The 14765-nt window shown below is 41.4% G+C and overlaps 1 protein-coding gene and 1 non-coding gene across 4 annotated transcripts; one reads left to right on the top strand and one right to left on the bottom strand.

Annotated features, from left to right (window-relative positions):
* Window positions 1-627: 627 nt before the first annotated feature.
* Window positions 628-14226, bottom strand: LOC110048661 (uncharacterized). 3 transcript variants are annotated; one of them, XM_089272862.1, is made up of 8 exons: window positions 14096-14226; window positions 13838-13903; window positions 10702-11160; window positions 10195-10397; window positions 9795-10125; window positions 8971-9701; window positions 8464-8676; window positions 628-4374 (listed from the first exon to the last, which is right to left on the bottom strand). In XM_089272862.1, the coding sequence occupies exons 3-8, from the start codon at window positions 11153-11155 to the stop codon at window positions 922-924; spliced, it is 5385 nt and encodes a 1794-aa protein (XP_089128988.1). In that variant the 5' UTR covers window positions 11156-11160; window positions 13838-13903; window positions 14096-14226; the 3' UTR covers window positions 628-921. The 3 variants fall into 3 exon arrangements, with proteins under 3 accessions (XP_089128988.1, XP_089128987.1, XP_020610094.2); XM_089272861.1 differs by having other exon boundaries at window positions 13838-14226; XM_020754435.2 differs by lacking the exons at window positions 13838-13903; window positions 14096-14226 and having other exon boundaries at window positions 10702-11176.
* Trnat-cgu (transfer RNA threonine (anticodon CGU)) lies at window positions 12911-12983 on the top strand. The gene has a single exon. It is a non-coding gene; the product is annotated as a tRNA-Thr (tRNA).
* Window positions 14227-14765: the final 539 nt, after the last annotated feature.

The following is a 14765-nucleotide window of genomic DNA, read 5'->3' as shown; positions in this document are numbered from 1 at the left end:
TTGTCAATGCAACCAATTGACCCACGGATATTTTTGTTACCCCTTGCAAAGTATATTTATCACACTTTTCAATGGTACGGTAAAATTCATTTAAAAGCATGCGATTTGATCTCTTGCATTTTATTTTGTACCAGCATGAAAACCTAATTTTCCTCCCTAAATCTGAACCTTGGGTATATTCTTAACGTGATGTTAAAATTACACCAATCGCCGTTTCAATATTCTGTTAAAACAGATTTGGACGGATGGGATAAGACCTGTACTAAAGATAGTATATTTTAGGAGTTGATGTGATCACATTTATCTCCGACATGCAATTTCACTTCATACCTACTATAGAGATAAATGGATTGAGTCACTGACGTCCCCCTGGATGTAAACATGCGAGAATGAAACTTCATTTCTGTTTCACATAATACTCTTCATTGAAACAAATATCACAATTTTAGCTGCAAATAAAAGACCCAAGTTTGTATACATACCAACAATGCAACAAGCGGAAAACGGATGTTTTCTTTCCCTTGAAACGTTAAAGAGAACTCTGCCGGCTGCAACTACAATAATTACAGATTGCATGACTCGAATCGGCTGAAAAATCCCGAGAACATGAATACGTAATTTACTAAATCCGTTAATGGAACTTTTATTACAATACAATTATCCTTTCGTATTGCAAGAGCTGCTCTACGTAAAACTAATGAATGATATATATTTTTTATAATCGTTGTATTGTTCACACCAACGTAAAGTGAATAAAACGGGCCTATATACTTAGGACTTAATAAAAGCCTTGATGTTACACTCAGAAAAAAATACATGAATTTGTTGCTTACTTTAAATAGCCGTTTAAGGTATTTTTACTCTAAAAAAGCCCAAGCGAAAATATCTTGCGATTTTGCATATTGATTCGGCTAAGAGTTCTTACATAAAATTGTCTCGATAAACCTGTTCAGAAATAAACACGTTTTTGGACGCAAAAACTGTGCTCCCTCCGCCGATGATAACGTTAGGCCTGGCATGAACCGCTTTCCTAGTGAACTCCGTTCTTTGAACGTCGGTTACCTCTGAATCGTCATCAACATCCTCATCTTCGTCTTTTCCTCTGGCGCTAGCAAGGTCTTGTGCTGGTTGCAGATTACTTTCCAGTGGACAATTCTCAAAAGGAGAATGGTCATATGCGATAGGATCTACACGTCCAGGGATATGCGGTCGTAACGTCATGAACTCTGGCTTGTCAGCTTTGGCGACCACGAGGCGGTTCCCGGATATCGTCATGCGTTCAGGCTTCCAGTCAGAAGTGAAGGAGGCAAGCTTCACACCTGTGGACAAGTCCCAAGCGTCGATGCTGCTATTTCTGTAACGATAGTTGGAGAATGCTAATTGGCCATCTTGTGTCATGAATAGGGAATCAACTGTTTCGCACTTGAACGCATAACGGAGGTCTCCACTGACAATATCCCAGACGATGATGCCCCCGTCTCCTTGACCAGTGAGGACCATGCTGCTGGCTGAAGATATCGCGGTCGAGGTTACAGTAGGGTTCTCTTCATCAGCGACGAGTCTGTGCTTTAGACTTCCATTTGCCAAGTCCCACAGCAATGCTTTGAACTCTCTGGTTAGGCAAACGAGGTAACTCCCGTCATCCGTTATGGAACCATTCCAAAGCAGCAACTGAGTAGTTTCAATCTCTAAGAACTTCTGATCTCCTGTTCGCGTGTTTAGAAAGATCAGCGGCAGGGTTTCTTCATCGTGATTTACAATCTGGCTCACCTGGCTACACACAACTGATCTCCCATTTCTGCTGATGAGCATGTCTTCAAAACGATGTTTTTGTCCGAACCTGTACTGCTTGACTAAATTTCCATCGCCAAGGGTCCAAACTTTGAGGTTGCGTCGTCCGCGGGAGAAGGCAATAATGCGGTCCTCGTCAATGAAACCAAATGCTTCGGTTCTTTTAGAGGCTTTCCCTTGCAGATGTCTTTCGACTTTGCCCGCTTTTAAGTCAAAAACTTTGAAGTGGAAAAATTCTTGATCGTGGATAAAACCAACAGCACGAGATGTTCCATACATTTTTATTGCGGTGGGCGGCAATTCTTGGGTCATTTTTAGGACTCGCACCATTGTTCCAGTCAAAGTGTCCCAAACGAGGATTTGATTAGAATTATTGACCATTGCCGTCGCAATGACATGCCTGTGGATGTGGTCTGTTTCCCAACTCAGATAGTTGATTGAGTCAACTGAAGACACGGTCTTGTTACTCGATGAAGCGTCTGAAACCTGTTCAGTGTTCTCTTTGACAGCTTGCTCAAGGTCGTAAAGACGAATTATGTTATCGTGAGCCACAGAAATCGCAAACTTTCCATCTCTCGTGTAGAAATTGACATGAATTATCAACGTTCCAAATGATTTGCTTTTCAAGGTTTTGTGAACGGTTCCATCTTCGAGGTTAGTCACGAGAATCTCGTAGTCAGCAACACCCACAGCTTTCGTTCCGTCTGTTGTTACTTGAAGTCGAAGGAGGCCCTTGTTGATTTTAAACTGCGGAACTTCCCTGATAACATCCCCAGTGTGCAGATCATACAAGCGAAGATTGTTTCTCGCTGAGGAAGTGACGACCACCTGCTCTTTACAGGTCACTTTGATTTCTCCAATGCAGCATGCATCCTCTTCACTGAACACATTGACTTGCCTAACCTTCTCTCCTGTTCTAGTGTTGAGGACCGTGAAATTCTTTGTCCCATGGACGCTGAAGGCTGCTAGATGCCCTGCTGCTCCGATAGTTCCGTACTCCTCATCTGTGGGTATCTTGCCTATGTCAATCTTGTGTTCCAACTGACCATCTTCAGCTTTCCAAATCTTGAGGTCTTCATCTGTAATGGCAACGATACGCGTTTCATTGTCCGCAAGGGACACAGGTGGCATTGGATTGTATTGGCTTTCTTGGACAAGGGCTGCGAATCTCTGCCGAATTTGACCAGTGGATGTATTTATGAGAAATATATCAGTTGATCCTACTAAAAGGAGAAGGTCTTCACTGAATCGGCTGCCCTCAACAGTCCACACCGTTCCAACTTCCAAAGATCCAGGTAGTGTTACTCTCCGAAGAGTTTTTCCATTGCGCAAATTTATAGTCAGTATCTGGATATGTAGTGGGTGTGAGAACGTAGTGGTAACATAGGCTGTCTTTCCATCGCAGCTAAAGCCACAGCATTGATACACAGACTCACCGGGGACTTTCATCGAGGAAATCAGGGACCCACCAGGGGAGGTCAAGCACTTGTCACTCGATATCAGGCAAGGGACCGATGAGAAATAAGCTTGTTGCAGTAGGAGGTTAATGCCACTGAATTCGTCTTTACCGTGAAGTGAGGTAAGCCTACCAAGAAGCTGAGGAGCCAGTTGATTGGCGTCACTTTTAAGAGCAACGGATGACAACTGCAATGTTTTCTCCAACTCGATGAGGTCTTCATCCTCTGGAAAGACAAGGAGTGAGGCGACAAAGTCATCAAGAACTGACTCTAAAGACGTTGCTCGTAGTTTAGCCAAGAGGAATTCAAAGTTGCAAAGTGCCTCTTCCTTGAGTCTCTGTAGGTCACCAGCGTGCAACAGATGATGCGGCAACTCATTCAATTTTCGCAGGTTGAAGACGTCCCTCTTTTCGTTCTCGTTGCGAAACGTTAAGGGTTGTTTGGCCAACAACCGATCCTTGACCACTGTCTGTCCGTCTTTGTCAACATAAGGTTTTCCCGCACCGTTAGCCCACTTGCCAAGAAAGTAGTCAGCAAGTTTTGAATGAACTTCTGCTTGAGTTCTCAAGTAACGATCGGTTGCCACTTCGATGAACTGGCGATGGTACCAATAAATCACTCGAGAGTCATCTGCTCCGCGTTCTATAAGGTAGTCTCCAATGTCAGAACGGATACGAATCCACAGCAACGGTGGTAGTCTTCGAAATGGGGGCGTCCAGTACTGATAGACGTCATCGAGGACCTCGTCATCCAAGGACAGGATATCTTCTAACTCAGGCTCCGTCAGGCCATTTTTCGATGCAGTGATGTAAGCCAAAGCATGGCTAACCAGGATCTTCCCATGGCGTCTCTCCACTTGATCAAAAAACCTATTGACAACGTTTTTCACACCGGCAGGCAGAACTGTTTCATTTGCTGGAGTGTACGACTTCCAACGACAAGCTTGATCAAAGGACAGCTTCAGGTACAAGGGCAATGGGCATTCCTCGAAGGCCTTCAACACCATTACCTTCTGAGCTGGGACCAACCTGCGCTGAGAGGAGCTGAGCCAGCTCTCTAAAATGACATCAGCTTTGTATGCAGGGATGGTAGGGATCTCTTTGAAACATCGGTCAGGAAAGATTGTCTGGAAGTATAAGCAAACATTAGCGAATTATTTGAAAGTTGAAATGTGCAGGCTCCTTTTACATAAGTGTTACATGAGTACAACGTGCATTAATTATTGACGTCTGCTTGACTATCAATGACAACGTATCTACCACGCATTAAGAACGGCTGACTGTTAGGATCGAGAAACGCCGGTCAACGACCCATTTGGCAAATCGCTCATATTTTGCCCAAAGATACCCTTAGGTGACCTAATTCTAAAAATCATATTTAAAGGTTCCAGCGAATTTTTATTTTTCAGAAATTCGCGAAAATTTGAAAGCGCGGTCAAAGTGCGGTTTTTGGTGTAATAAAATGACCGAAATAAGGTGCGAGGACGAAGCGCTGCTTAAGTCTTAAAATAATTTCAATTGACTTCAAACTTCACACAAATGTGGAACAACCACTCTAATTTATTGCTCGTTTTAAACTAATCTCAGAGATGTCGATATAGTGGTTTTCCGAATCATTTTAAAAACACCTATGAAGCGTGTGAAAAATAACGGCAAAATATAGGTCATGTTTAACAGCATCAAAATGCATCTGGTACCTCACTTTCCGATTATTTTACTTTACAGCCTTAAAATGTCATTATTAAACATATATCATGCCAAGTTTCATGCTCGAACTCGCAGTATTTCCCTTTGAGAAAAACGAAAATCTACATCAATGTGTTGGGCGTAAATAACACAATAATATAATTATACACGGACAAGAGACAAATCAATTTCAACGGCGAAAGTAAGAGGCTGTCGTTAATTAAAATCCCGTCAATTCACTGCTATCAGTAGAAACATAATGTCCACTGCATAAAAACTGTTTTTAGACGTTTTAGGAACATTGCGCGTTAACTTTGTTTGATCTCCTGTCCGCCGTCATGTCTAGTTTGTCATCGCGTGTATTTCGTGCAAACAACACTGTGAATGGTTGTCATAACAAACGCAAGAGATTTCCTGCAACATTACTGTTTTCGATTCAGCAAAACGCTTTAAGTTCGTTAAGACACAATAATGGGCCAACTTGGAATGCTGCTTAGCATTAAGGACGTTAAAGGACTGTAAATTAATCGAGTTGAAATATCTTGAAGCAAATCAAAATCGCGCCCTTATTCTAATTTGGTAAACAGCCGATCTCCGTTCAAGTTCAAGGAGTCGAGAGGTTAATCCGCCAATGTATCACCGGTGCAACAACAAAATCAAACCGAGGTCAGCAAAAGTGTAAGTTTAAAAGTGTAGTGGCAAGTTTCAAATAAATCTCGCCTATATAATTTGGAAACAAGAAGTGAAACGGTCTGACCCGAAACAAATAAACAAAATATTGATACGACTAATTTAATCCGAAAATGTTACAGAAAACATACCTAAAAGCCGTCGATTCCCCTCAATACCACTCCACATAGCTTTAAAGAGCCCAAGCTTTCTGCTGTAAGAATCATGGGCCTCATGAATCTGTTTTTACTATATCGGCAACCATGCTGCGGGGCTGATATTCGAGACTTAGTGTAAAAGTTGTCACACAACCGTACGAGCAGCCCAGTCACGCTTTCACTGCTCTTGCGCAAATGTTCAACATTTCGCGATTTACATAAACTGATAACAAGTTTAAAGTTGTGACAGTAGATTGAAATGCGCTTTTTAAAGCTGCCCTATCCAGGAGCAATTATTTGTTGTTCTTGAATGGCTCTTAGCTGTAGCTACAGTCCGGCGGGGGGGGGGGGGGGGGGGGAGGGTACTCCGGGAAAGGTCGGATATCAGTATGCCGTGGAAGATTAAGTGGTCTCCAGCTCTTAACGCCGACATTGAAACACCAGATGATTCTCGAAGTATTACAGGGATCACTAAGCTAAACAATTTTGAGTTTAGCTCCGCTGAGTCAATTACCTGTTGGCGCGCATATTGCATTGACCGTGGACAGGTGGGAAAACAGTTCAAGCGGAAAAGCCCGTTGCACATTGTAATTTAGCGTTGTCCAACACGCAATCGGTCTGGTTGTAATGCTAATCGTATTTGATAAAATCTCAAGTTTTCTTTCGACACATGCTGGGGTGACATACTACTAGATGGGCGTGGCAGGGAGCCACGAGTCAAGTAGTCAACTCCCAAAGCTTAACAGAAGAGTGATAGTGAACCACTGGTGGAAGGACTGCAGATTGTCCCTACGCTTTACCCTGATAGGCCTCTGTGTTATTCTAATGAACTGATGCTGTTATAATGATACTGTGTAGCTTTATGAACACGCTAATGGTCAAGGGTTTCTTTTTCAGTATAAAAGAATCATAAATAAGTAGTTCTTTGTGAAACACTATTTTAAGGAAAGTAGGCTGTTCGCAATATCTATGTTTTCCGATCTTCTAGAATGATTAGTTTGTTAACGCACTGTTGCGCTGCGTCTGCACGCAGTGTCGGAAACAAAGTACATTAGATCATCTGTTTTTAAGTTGATAAAGGTAAATTAATCGCTTCAGCGAATTTGGAAAGGGTGACGATTCCAACCTCATTCCCAGAGAGGTTGAGACGATTCGGCCGTTAGTTTTTCCTCTAAAGGGTCTTCCTACTCTACTCCCTCTCCCTCTCTACAAAAATTTAACGATCCTCCCCCCCCCGCCGCAAGAGATGTTGCTAAATATCGAAGAAACCAAACACCGACAGTTCCTAAGAATACTTCCGGCAAGTGCAGTTGTTAGTAAAATACTTCAGAAGCGCCGAGGATGGCGCTTTTCCGCGCGCGAGTGAGAGAGGTATATCTAGTTCCATGTCTTCGCAACCACACCGTAGCAAAGGCAGTTTCAGGTTCTTTAGGCCAATGCGGAATTTTACTATAAGATACGATTTCTGCTGTTCACTGACTGTCCTGAAAGCCTAACCCTGAATCGAAAACATTAATGTTGCAGGAAATCTCTTGCGTTTGTTATGACAACCATTCACAGTGTTGTTTGCACGAAATACACGCGATGACAAACTAGACATGACGGCGGACAGGAGATCAAACAAAGTTAACGCGCAATGTTCCTAAAACGTCTAAAAACAGTTTTTATGCAGTGGACATTATGTTTCTACTGATAGCAGTGAATTAACGGGATTTTAATTAACGACAGCCTTTTACTTTCACCGTTGAAATTGATTTGTCTCTTGTTCGTGTATAATTATTGTTATTTGCGCCCAACACATTGACGTAGATTTTCGTTTTCTCAAAGGGAAATACTGCGAGTTCGAGCATGAAACTTGGCATGGTATATGTTTAATAATGATATTTTAAGGCTGTAAAGTAAAATAATCGGAAAGTGAGGTACCAGATGCATTTTGATGCTGTTAAACATAACCTATATTTTGCCGTTATTTTTCACACGCTTCATAGGTGTTTTTAAAATGATTCGGAAAACCACTATATCGACATCTCTGAGATTAGTTTAAAACGAGCAATAAATTAGAGTGGTTGTTCCACATTTGTGTGAAGTTTGAAGTCAATTGAAATTATTTTAAGACTTAAGCAGCGCTTCGTCCTCGCACCTTATTTCGGTCATTTTATTACACCAAAAACCGCACTTTGACCGCGCTTTCAAATTTTCGCGAATTTCTGAAAAATAAAAATTCGCTAAAACTTTTAAATATGATTTTTAGAATTAGGTCACCTAAGGGTATCTTTGGGCAAAATATGAGCGATTTGCCAAATGGGTCGTTGACCGGCGTTTCTGGATCCTTACAGTCAGCCATTCTTAAAGTACGGGAAAACCCATCAGAATCCGCCCGAGTGTCTCCTTTATGAAAGTTGTAGATATACATGAAATACCAGTACGGGAAACACATTTTTACCTTTCTGTCGAAAGTACGGAGATCGAACACAATTTTGCCAAGATGGTGGAACGCTCATTTTGAAGTCTGAAATTATGGGAGGTCGGCGGTTCGTAAACAGGGTATATTGTCAAAGCGGCACATTAATTAATTGTGGGATGTGGCTGAAAATGGCAATGCTAAAGAATGAGGACAAGCTTACAGCCACAGAATGTGAACGATGACGACAATGGTAGAGGGCGTTACCCCAGGGCTATATCAAAACAAGAACTATTTGCTACCTTTAAATGTGGTAGGCACTCGTATTCAGCGCCAGGTAGGGTCGACATGATCAAGTAAAAGTCGTCTGGTATTTTTGCTGGTAACCAATCTAAACGTCTACCTCCTTCGTCAGCGGGAAGCTGGTCTAAAGAATCAAGCATCAGTACCACGGGACGAGACGAGCAGGCTTCCTCCAAACACTTTGGAAAGAACTCCAAGAGTTCCATTAGGTCCTGAAATGAATCGAGTAAGCACATCTTAGCAGACAAAATAATTATAAATAAGGTACGTCAAGAGGACACGTAGGTTTAGCATAAAAGGCCATCCATGTGTTTAATTAATTTTATTCGTTAATGTGGCGACCAATGAATTGTCTCCGTTTTTGGAAAGTCGAGGGAAGATTTTTGAGGGAGAAAGGCCAGCAAAGCAAGTCTCCACGTAGATACTTCTGGGCCACCAAACGTAGTTACTGTCATGTAGAGTTAGTTACTGTCATGTATTGCAAACCGACATATTTGTGAACTTACCTCAGGTATTTCTGAGCTGTCGTTTTCTGACACCTTATATAACTGTTGGCAGACGCTTCTCAGCAACAATCTGACACTGGATGACTCCGGGGACGTACCAATGAATCTCAACACCACGATAACTGACTCATCCTCCAGCCACTTCTTGATCTCCACTGCTATTTTGGCCATGACTGATGTCTTTCCGCAACCCGATTCTCCGTGAAGTATGACCACCCGTTGGTTCCGATAGTCCAGTAAGGATTTTTTCACCGACTGTAGAAACTCGTCTCGCCCTTGACAAGCTAACCCTTTCTTTTGACAGAAGAGCGCATGTTGTAATATCTCCTCGACTAGTGAATCTTCCTTCTCGCTAGCTTCCTTCTCTTTGATTGCTTCTTGAATCATGTCTGCTAAAACATTATAGACGTCGGTGCAAAGCTTTTCAAGATATTGAGCATGCTCAATAGATGCGTCTGGATTGATGCCGTCATTGGTCCACTGAACATTGTATTGCACCACATTTTTTGCTGATAATACAGCTGGTAGCTCTTTTTCTCTCAAGCTGCTAAGTAGCTTCTGAGCAGACTCATCTACAGCTGAGTCGTCCCCATAGGTCTTGTCCAAGAACTTGCCTGCATTACGATTGTCGACATTTTGGATTAGATCTGTAATCACTCGTTTGAACCAAAAGCAGTGTTTTTCTGGTGCAGTGGCTGAGATTATGCCACGGCGAATCTCGTCTTCTGTCACTAGAAAATTAAATTTAAGTGTATGTCATTTTAAAGATAATTTTACTAATAGCTTGAAATGAATTTGCATCATTTTTTCCAGAGAAACAATACCTGACATATAATACTTATGTCGGTCGACCTCCTCCAATGCAGCGTCAGCGGCTGCCCTCAAAACAACTTGCATTCTCTCAAACGCCGTCCACCAATCAACAGACGCCTTCTTACGTAAGTCCTGGTTCGTATAGTCACGATAATGAGGTAACAGTGATGTGATTGGCTGCAGCAGATATTGAGCGGGAACAGCATTGTCATCTCTCCAAAACCAATTTTTTAGCAGTTGGAGGTCATCTGGGTTGTCAACTACTCCAAGGAGCTCCTCAAACTCAGTTGCTGAAATGTTGACCGGAAAGGGACGGTAGCCATATTTTTGCCCTAAGAAGGTCTGAAAGTAAAATGATGACGTTAGTTATTATGAAATAAAGACACGATTTTGCTTTTATGTTGAACTCACAATGAAGTTGGGTCCAGTTGACAACTTCTGACATGCGCGGAGCTCCCTCATACAGAGCTCAGTGGTCATGTGATCATCAGTGGACTCGTCTCGGACTCCCCATCTCATGTCGACCACTTGAAAATCATAGCCTCTCTCTTGGCAGAAGGACTTGAGCCTGGGGTACACTCGTTCCATCAATGTGTTACGCTCCACAAAGGTATCTAAACCAAAGATATGCAGAACATTTTTAATTGCAACCGAATTGTCAGGCTCTTGCAAACATCGATTTCGAAACAAAATTCTCAAAACAATTCCTAAAACAAGCAGTCCACTTCGTTAACGAGGGTTAAATGCAAAGCTAGTGTTCTAATGGTTACCTCAAGGAAGTAACCCCATGGGGTATTCTACATGCATGTTAATTCCGCTCAGGTCCGTGTTCTGAAAGTATGTACAACCCTGTCTAGTACGTTGTGTCGAGCTTAATACATGAAATATCTGAAAACTTGTTCAATGACCATATTATACCTGTGAATGTTGAACTTGTAAATATCCTGACAATCTTAACATTGTCGGATACTTTAACATCCAAGTCTTCCAAGAACACTTTCTTCCAAGCGCTGTTGAACTCATCAACTTCGGTTGTGTCATCCGTTGTTTTCGCTTCACTTTTTACCACTGTATCTGAAACGTCCTTTGCACTCTCACTGGACTTCACGGAAGACGATTCCGAAGAGTTGCGCTCATTAGGTTCAGTTTCATGAAATCCTTCGTCATTTCTGCGAGTCTCGGAGTCGCTTTCATCACTCGCCTCTAACTTTTCTTCAGGTTCTGATTCCTTCTCGTTGTCATTTGACCCGAAGACGTCTTCCTGAGTTCCAGTACTGGGTTCTTGGTTGTCAGGCTGCGACTGTGGCAAGGGCTCAGGTCGGGGTGGCTGGGAAATTTCCCTTCTCCTTTTTCTTGAAACAATAATGCCCATGCTTCCTTCAAGTTTGATCATCACGGAAATTTTAAGGAAAAACAAGAGGAAATAGGATTTAAATCTGGAGTAATTAATCACTTGTTTTTGTGTGGGATATAGCGGGTTTCAATTGAGTGTCGAAAGCAATCAGGTAATAATAACTTTGGTTTTGGTTTTGGTTTACTACGGTTTAAGACTGGCTGAGTCGTCTAATTGGTAAGTAACTCAGGGGTTTGGTTTTGGTTTTACGACGCGTTACTCAATTGAAAACCGCTCTAGGAGGGACGATTTCTATAACAACTTATGAAGCACAATTAAAGTATTTAAAAAGCTAACTGATCTCCAGTCTCCTTGCAGTCCTGTGCTGTTGTAAAACAACAATTTAGTCAATACTCTCCGCAATAATGGGAAGTTGGAATGCTTAACTGTCCTAACTGAATAACAGTGAATAAGTACAGTACTGAGCTGTGTTTACGGAAACTCTACTTTCCGAGGGTAGATTCTCCTTGGCTATTAACAACTGTTATGCAGAGGTTGTAGACTCCCCAGGGGTACTCTACAAAGTTTTATACGGGGAGACTCCGCCCCGACGTCCAACCCCTTACCCTTTTGTATACCATTTTCAAAAGAAAGCTGACCCTTTCATAGAGCTGTAATTGAAAAGAGGTACCCCTCTCACATGCTTTGATAACTGGTCCGCATTATGATGAAACCGAAATCGTCTTGTCATTTTCAAGTAGTGCAAGATAAATGAAATGATACAGCCATAAGGTGCGTCTGTTTGAAACATTTTAATTAAAGTCCCTTTTATATATCTCAGAATGACAGATTTTCCTTTCTTTCATATACCTCAACTTGTAAAATCCCTACCCTTTCATGTACCTGAAACCTGAAAAAGGTACCCACTTCGGGCGGGACCTCCCCGTATAGGGCATTATAGGCAGTAACTGCCCCCGGGGTAGACTCCGCGGAAATCGTATGCTTATTTAATCAGTGTATGGTCAGTGTGCGTGACCGTTAATAAATGTGATTTACTCAATGTCTTAACACAATTTGCATAGCGGCTGGCCTCGAGTGCCAGAGAGCAAACAATAAAGAAGTTATGCTATCCTGATTAACAAGCTGTAGTTAAAGAATGACGTGCAACCTGCCTAAAGAATCAAATATTAGAGGTGCAGAATGTCAATTTAATTTAGAAAAGAATAAAAAATCATGTACGTGTTTTATTTTCACACGGTTTAGCATTCCTTATTCGCTGATATGTACACAAGGAATAATTACAACTTAATTTCAGGTACAAAGCTTGTTATAAATCTAATATAAGAGGGTTAAACTCATTAAAAACTGGTAAAAAAAACTTCGGGGGTTATTTTTTACGAGTATAAATCATAATGTGAAGAATATATGAAATAATTCATATTTGAACTGCGGTTGTAGATGAAAGTGAAGAATGATCATCGCAGTAAATTTTCCAATTGCTTAAATTATGAACTCAATTAAATGGCGTCGCTCCCAATGCGTGGCTTCACAGCTCAGTTGGTAAAGCATCGCACCGGTATCGCGGAGGTCACGGGTTCGAATCCCGTTGAAGCCCTGATTTTTTTCAGGCTTCTTCTTTCCAATTGCTTAAATTGGAAAATTTACTGCGATGATCATTCTTCACTTTCATCTACAACTGCAGTTCAAATATGAATTATTTCATATATTCTTCACATCATTTCACTCCTCACGGGAAGATATGAACTCAATTAATTGGCCTCGCTCCCAATGCGTGGCTTCCTAGCTCAGTTGGTAGAGCATCGCACCCGTATCGCGGAGGTCACGGGTTCGAATCCTGTTGAAGCCCTGATTTTTCTTAAGTCTTCTTCTTTCCAATTGCTTAAATTGGAAAATTTACTGCGATGATCATTCTTCACTTTTATAAATCATACATTGGCTTAAACTGCAGGCGCTTGGTACGAACGTTTCCGTAACTAATTCAAATTATTTTCCTAATGCAGAGAAAGAGTGGTGTCTTAGTTTCTACACAGTAAAACAGCTCGGATTCCCTCTTGAGGTTAGTCGATAAATTTGACTGACCTGATTAATGTCAATAAACACACTAGTCTTTTATCGGCTCGGCGTTGTGCCCAGTCAAACCAAAATTTAACAAAATTTCATAAGAATGTTAAATATTACTGGCAATTTGTCGGCGACAGTCGCCAAAGTGTTGCAGCAGAATACTTTACTGATAACTGTTAGTTATTTGTACTCCACTATCCACTATCGATATTCTTAGCCAACTTTTGGGCTTGATATTTTTAAAATATTTTCCTGTACATGCTTCAGTTAACGCTTATGTTCGGGTTAAAAATTAAATAAGCAATATTCCATAACGATTTTTACTTGAGCCAGTATCCAATATTCATGACACGTATTCCCCTTCAACCAACGATACGACAAGCGCCAACATGTCAGCCAGCTGTTGATTCTGTTTACTCTTTTTCCCAGATCGTTTAATAAAATCCATCAGAAAAATGGAAAAATATTTACACGTTCACAGCTATCGCGAAACTACTCTCTTGTACGGCTAACGCGAGATCTTTGCCATTAGCGAGAATAACAACCGTGATCATACGAAAGTCTATCACTTTCTGCAGGAACATAATTTGCGGCGAGGTATATAATTTTTTTACTTTCGTCGTTAAAGCCTGTACTTACTTGGTATCCACACAACCGCTATACCAGAGCCACTTCATCTGCCATAGGTTCCATTGTCGCCGCGTGCTGTAGTTAAGTTGTAAGCGGTTAATAACTAACTGAATTATCAGATTAAATTTACAGTATCGCCAAGACGACACTGAGAGAAACTGTGAACGCGCCACGCGAACGCAAGACAAAATTCGCAAGACTTGATGGTCGAATTCTGTTTAACACAGATGTCATAACTGTCAAGGATATTTAGCTTTGGTTAATTACCTGGCAACCTGTATCTGATCCAGTCCATAACTGCGTTTTCGAAATGGAATGCGGACAAAACATATTATGCAGGAGTAACGCTTTACAAAGGGGCACTAACGTTTGACTTACGCAAATTAAAATTTGTTAAAAGCCCCTTTTATTTAAAGCCCTTAGGGCTGCCGTAGGAAACACGCAAGTTTTGTCATGCTAGAGAGCCTTACAATTGACATTTAAATAAATTTTCTAGACTGCTCAGTCAAGCTTAGTGAATTATGGATAACTGGAAATTCATTTTTACATCTTTCAGCCCCGAATGCAAGTTCTGCTTTTTTCATCTAAGAACTAAGTCACGTGACGTCAGGTCGTTAATTAGCCGTGATATAAAAACTGAAGGAAGTCGAAATAATCAGAATGTTGTTTGCTAAAGAGAGCATTCTAAAGCAAAAAGGAACAAGCATGATTGAGACTGAAGACTAGACTGAGACAAATTTATAATGTCCTAGCTTACCATTTCAGCCATTTGGACTTCCAGGGTTATGAAGAAGGCTCACAGCTGGAATTGTAACCGTGCACTCGGGATAAACTTGAGCTGAAAACTGCAAACCCATTGGATTCTAGCCTAACCGTTCGTTAAGCCCCCAAATAAAACTTGTCTCAGACTCAGTGAATTCTTCTTTTTGCGCCCTTG

This window comes from Orbicella faveolata, unplaced genomic scaffold, assembly GCF_042242905.1.
Source record: "Orbicella faveolata isolate gen_17 unplaced genomic scaffold, um_ofav_v1 contig_35, whole genome shotgun sequence".
Lineage (NCBI taxonomy): Eukaryota > Metazoa > Cnidaria > Anthozoa > Scleractinia > Merulinidae > Orbicella > Orbicella faveolata.
The sequence above is the reverse complement of the archived record's forward strand: the minus strand, read 5'-3'. Positions and strand labels throughout refer to the sequence as shown.

Coding starts and splice junctions, on each gene's coding strand:
- LOC110048661 (XM_020754435.2), bottom strand. CDS start 11,176: ATGATCAAACTTGAAGGAAGCATGGGCATTATTGTTTCAAGAAAAAGG. Junction 10,398..10,701: donor TACAAGTTCAACATTCACAG/GTATAATATGGT, acceptor TCTTTGGTTTAG/ATACCTTTGTGGAGCGTAAC. Junction 10,126..10,194: donor CAACTGGACCCAACTTCATT/GTGAGTTCAACA, acceptor TTTTACTTTCAG/ACCTTCTTAGGGCAAAAATA.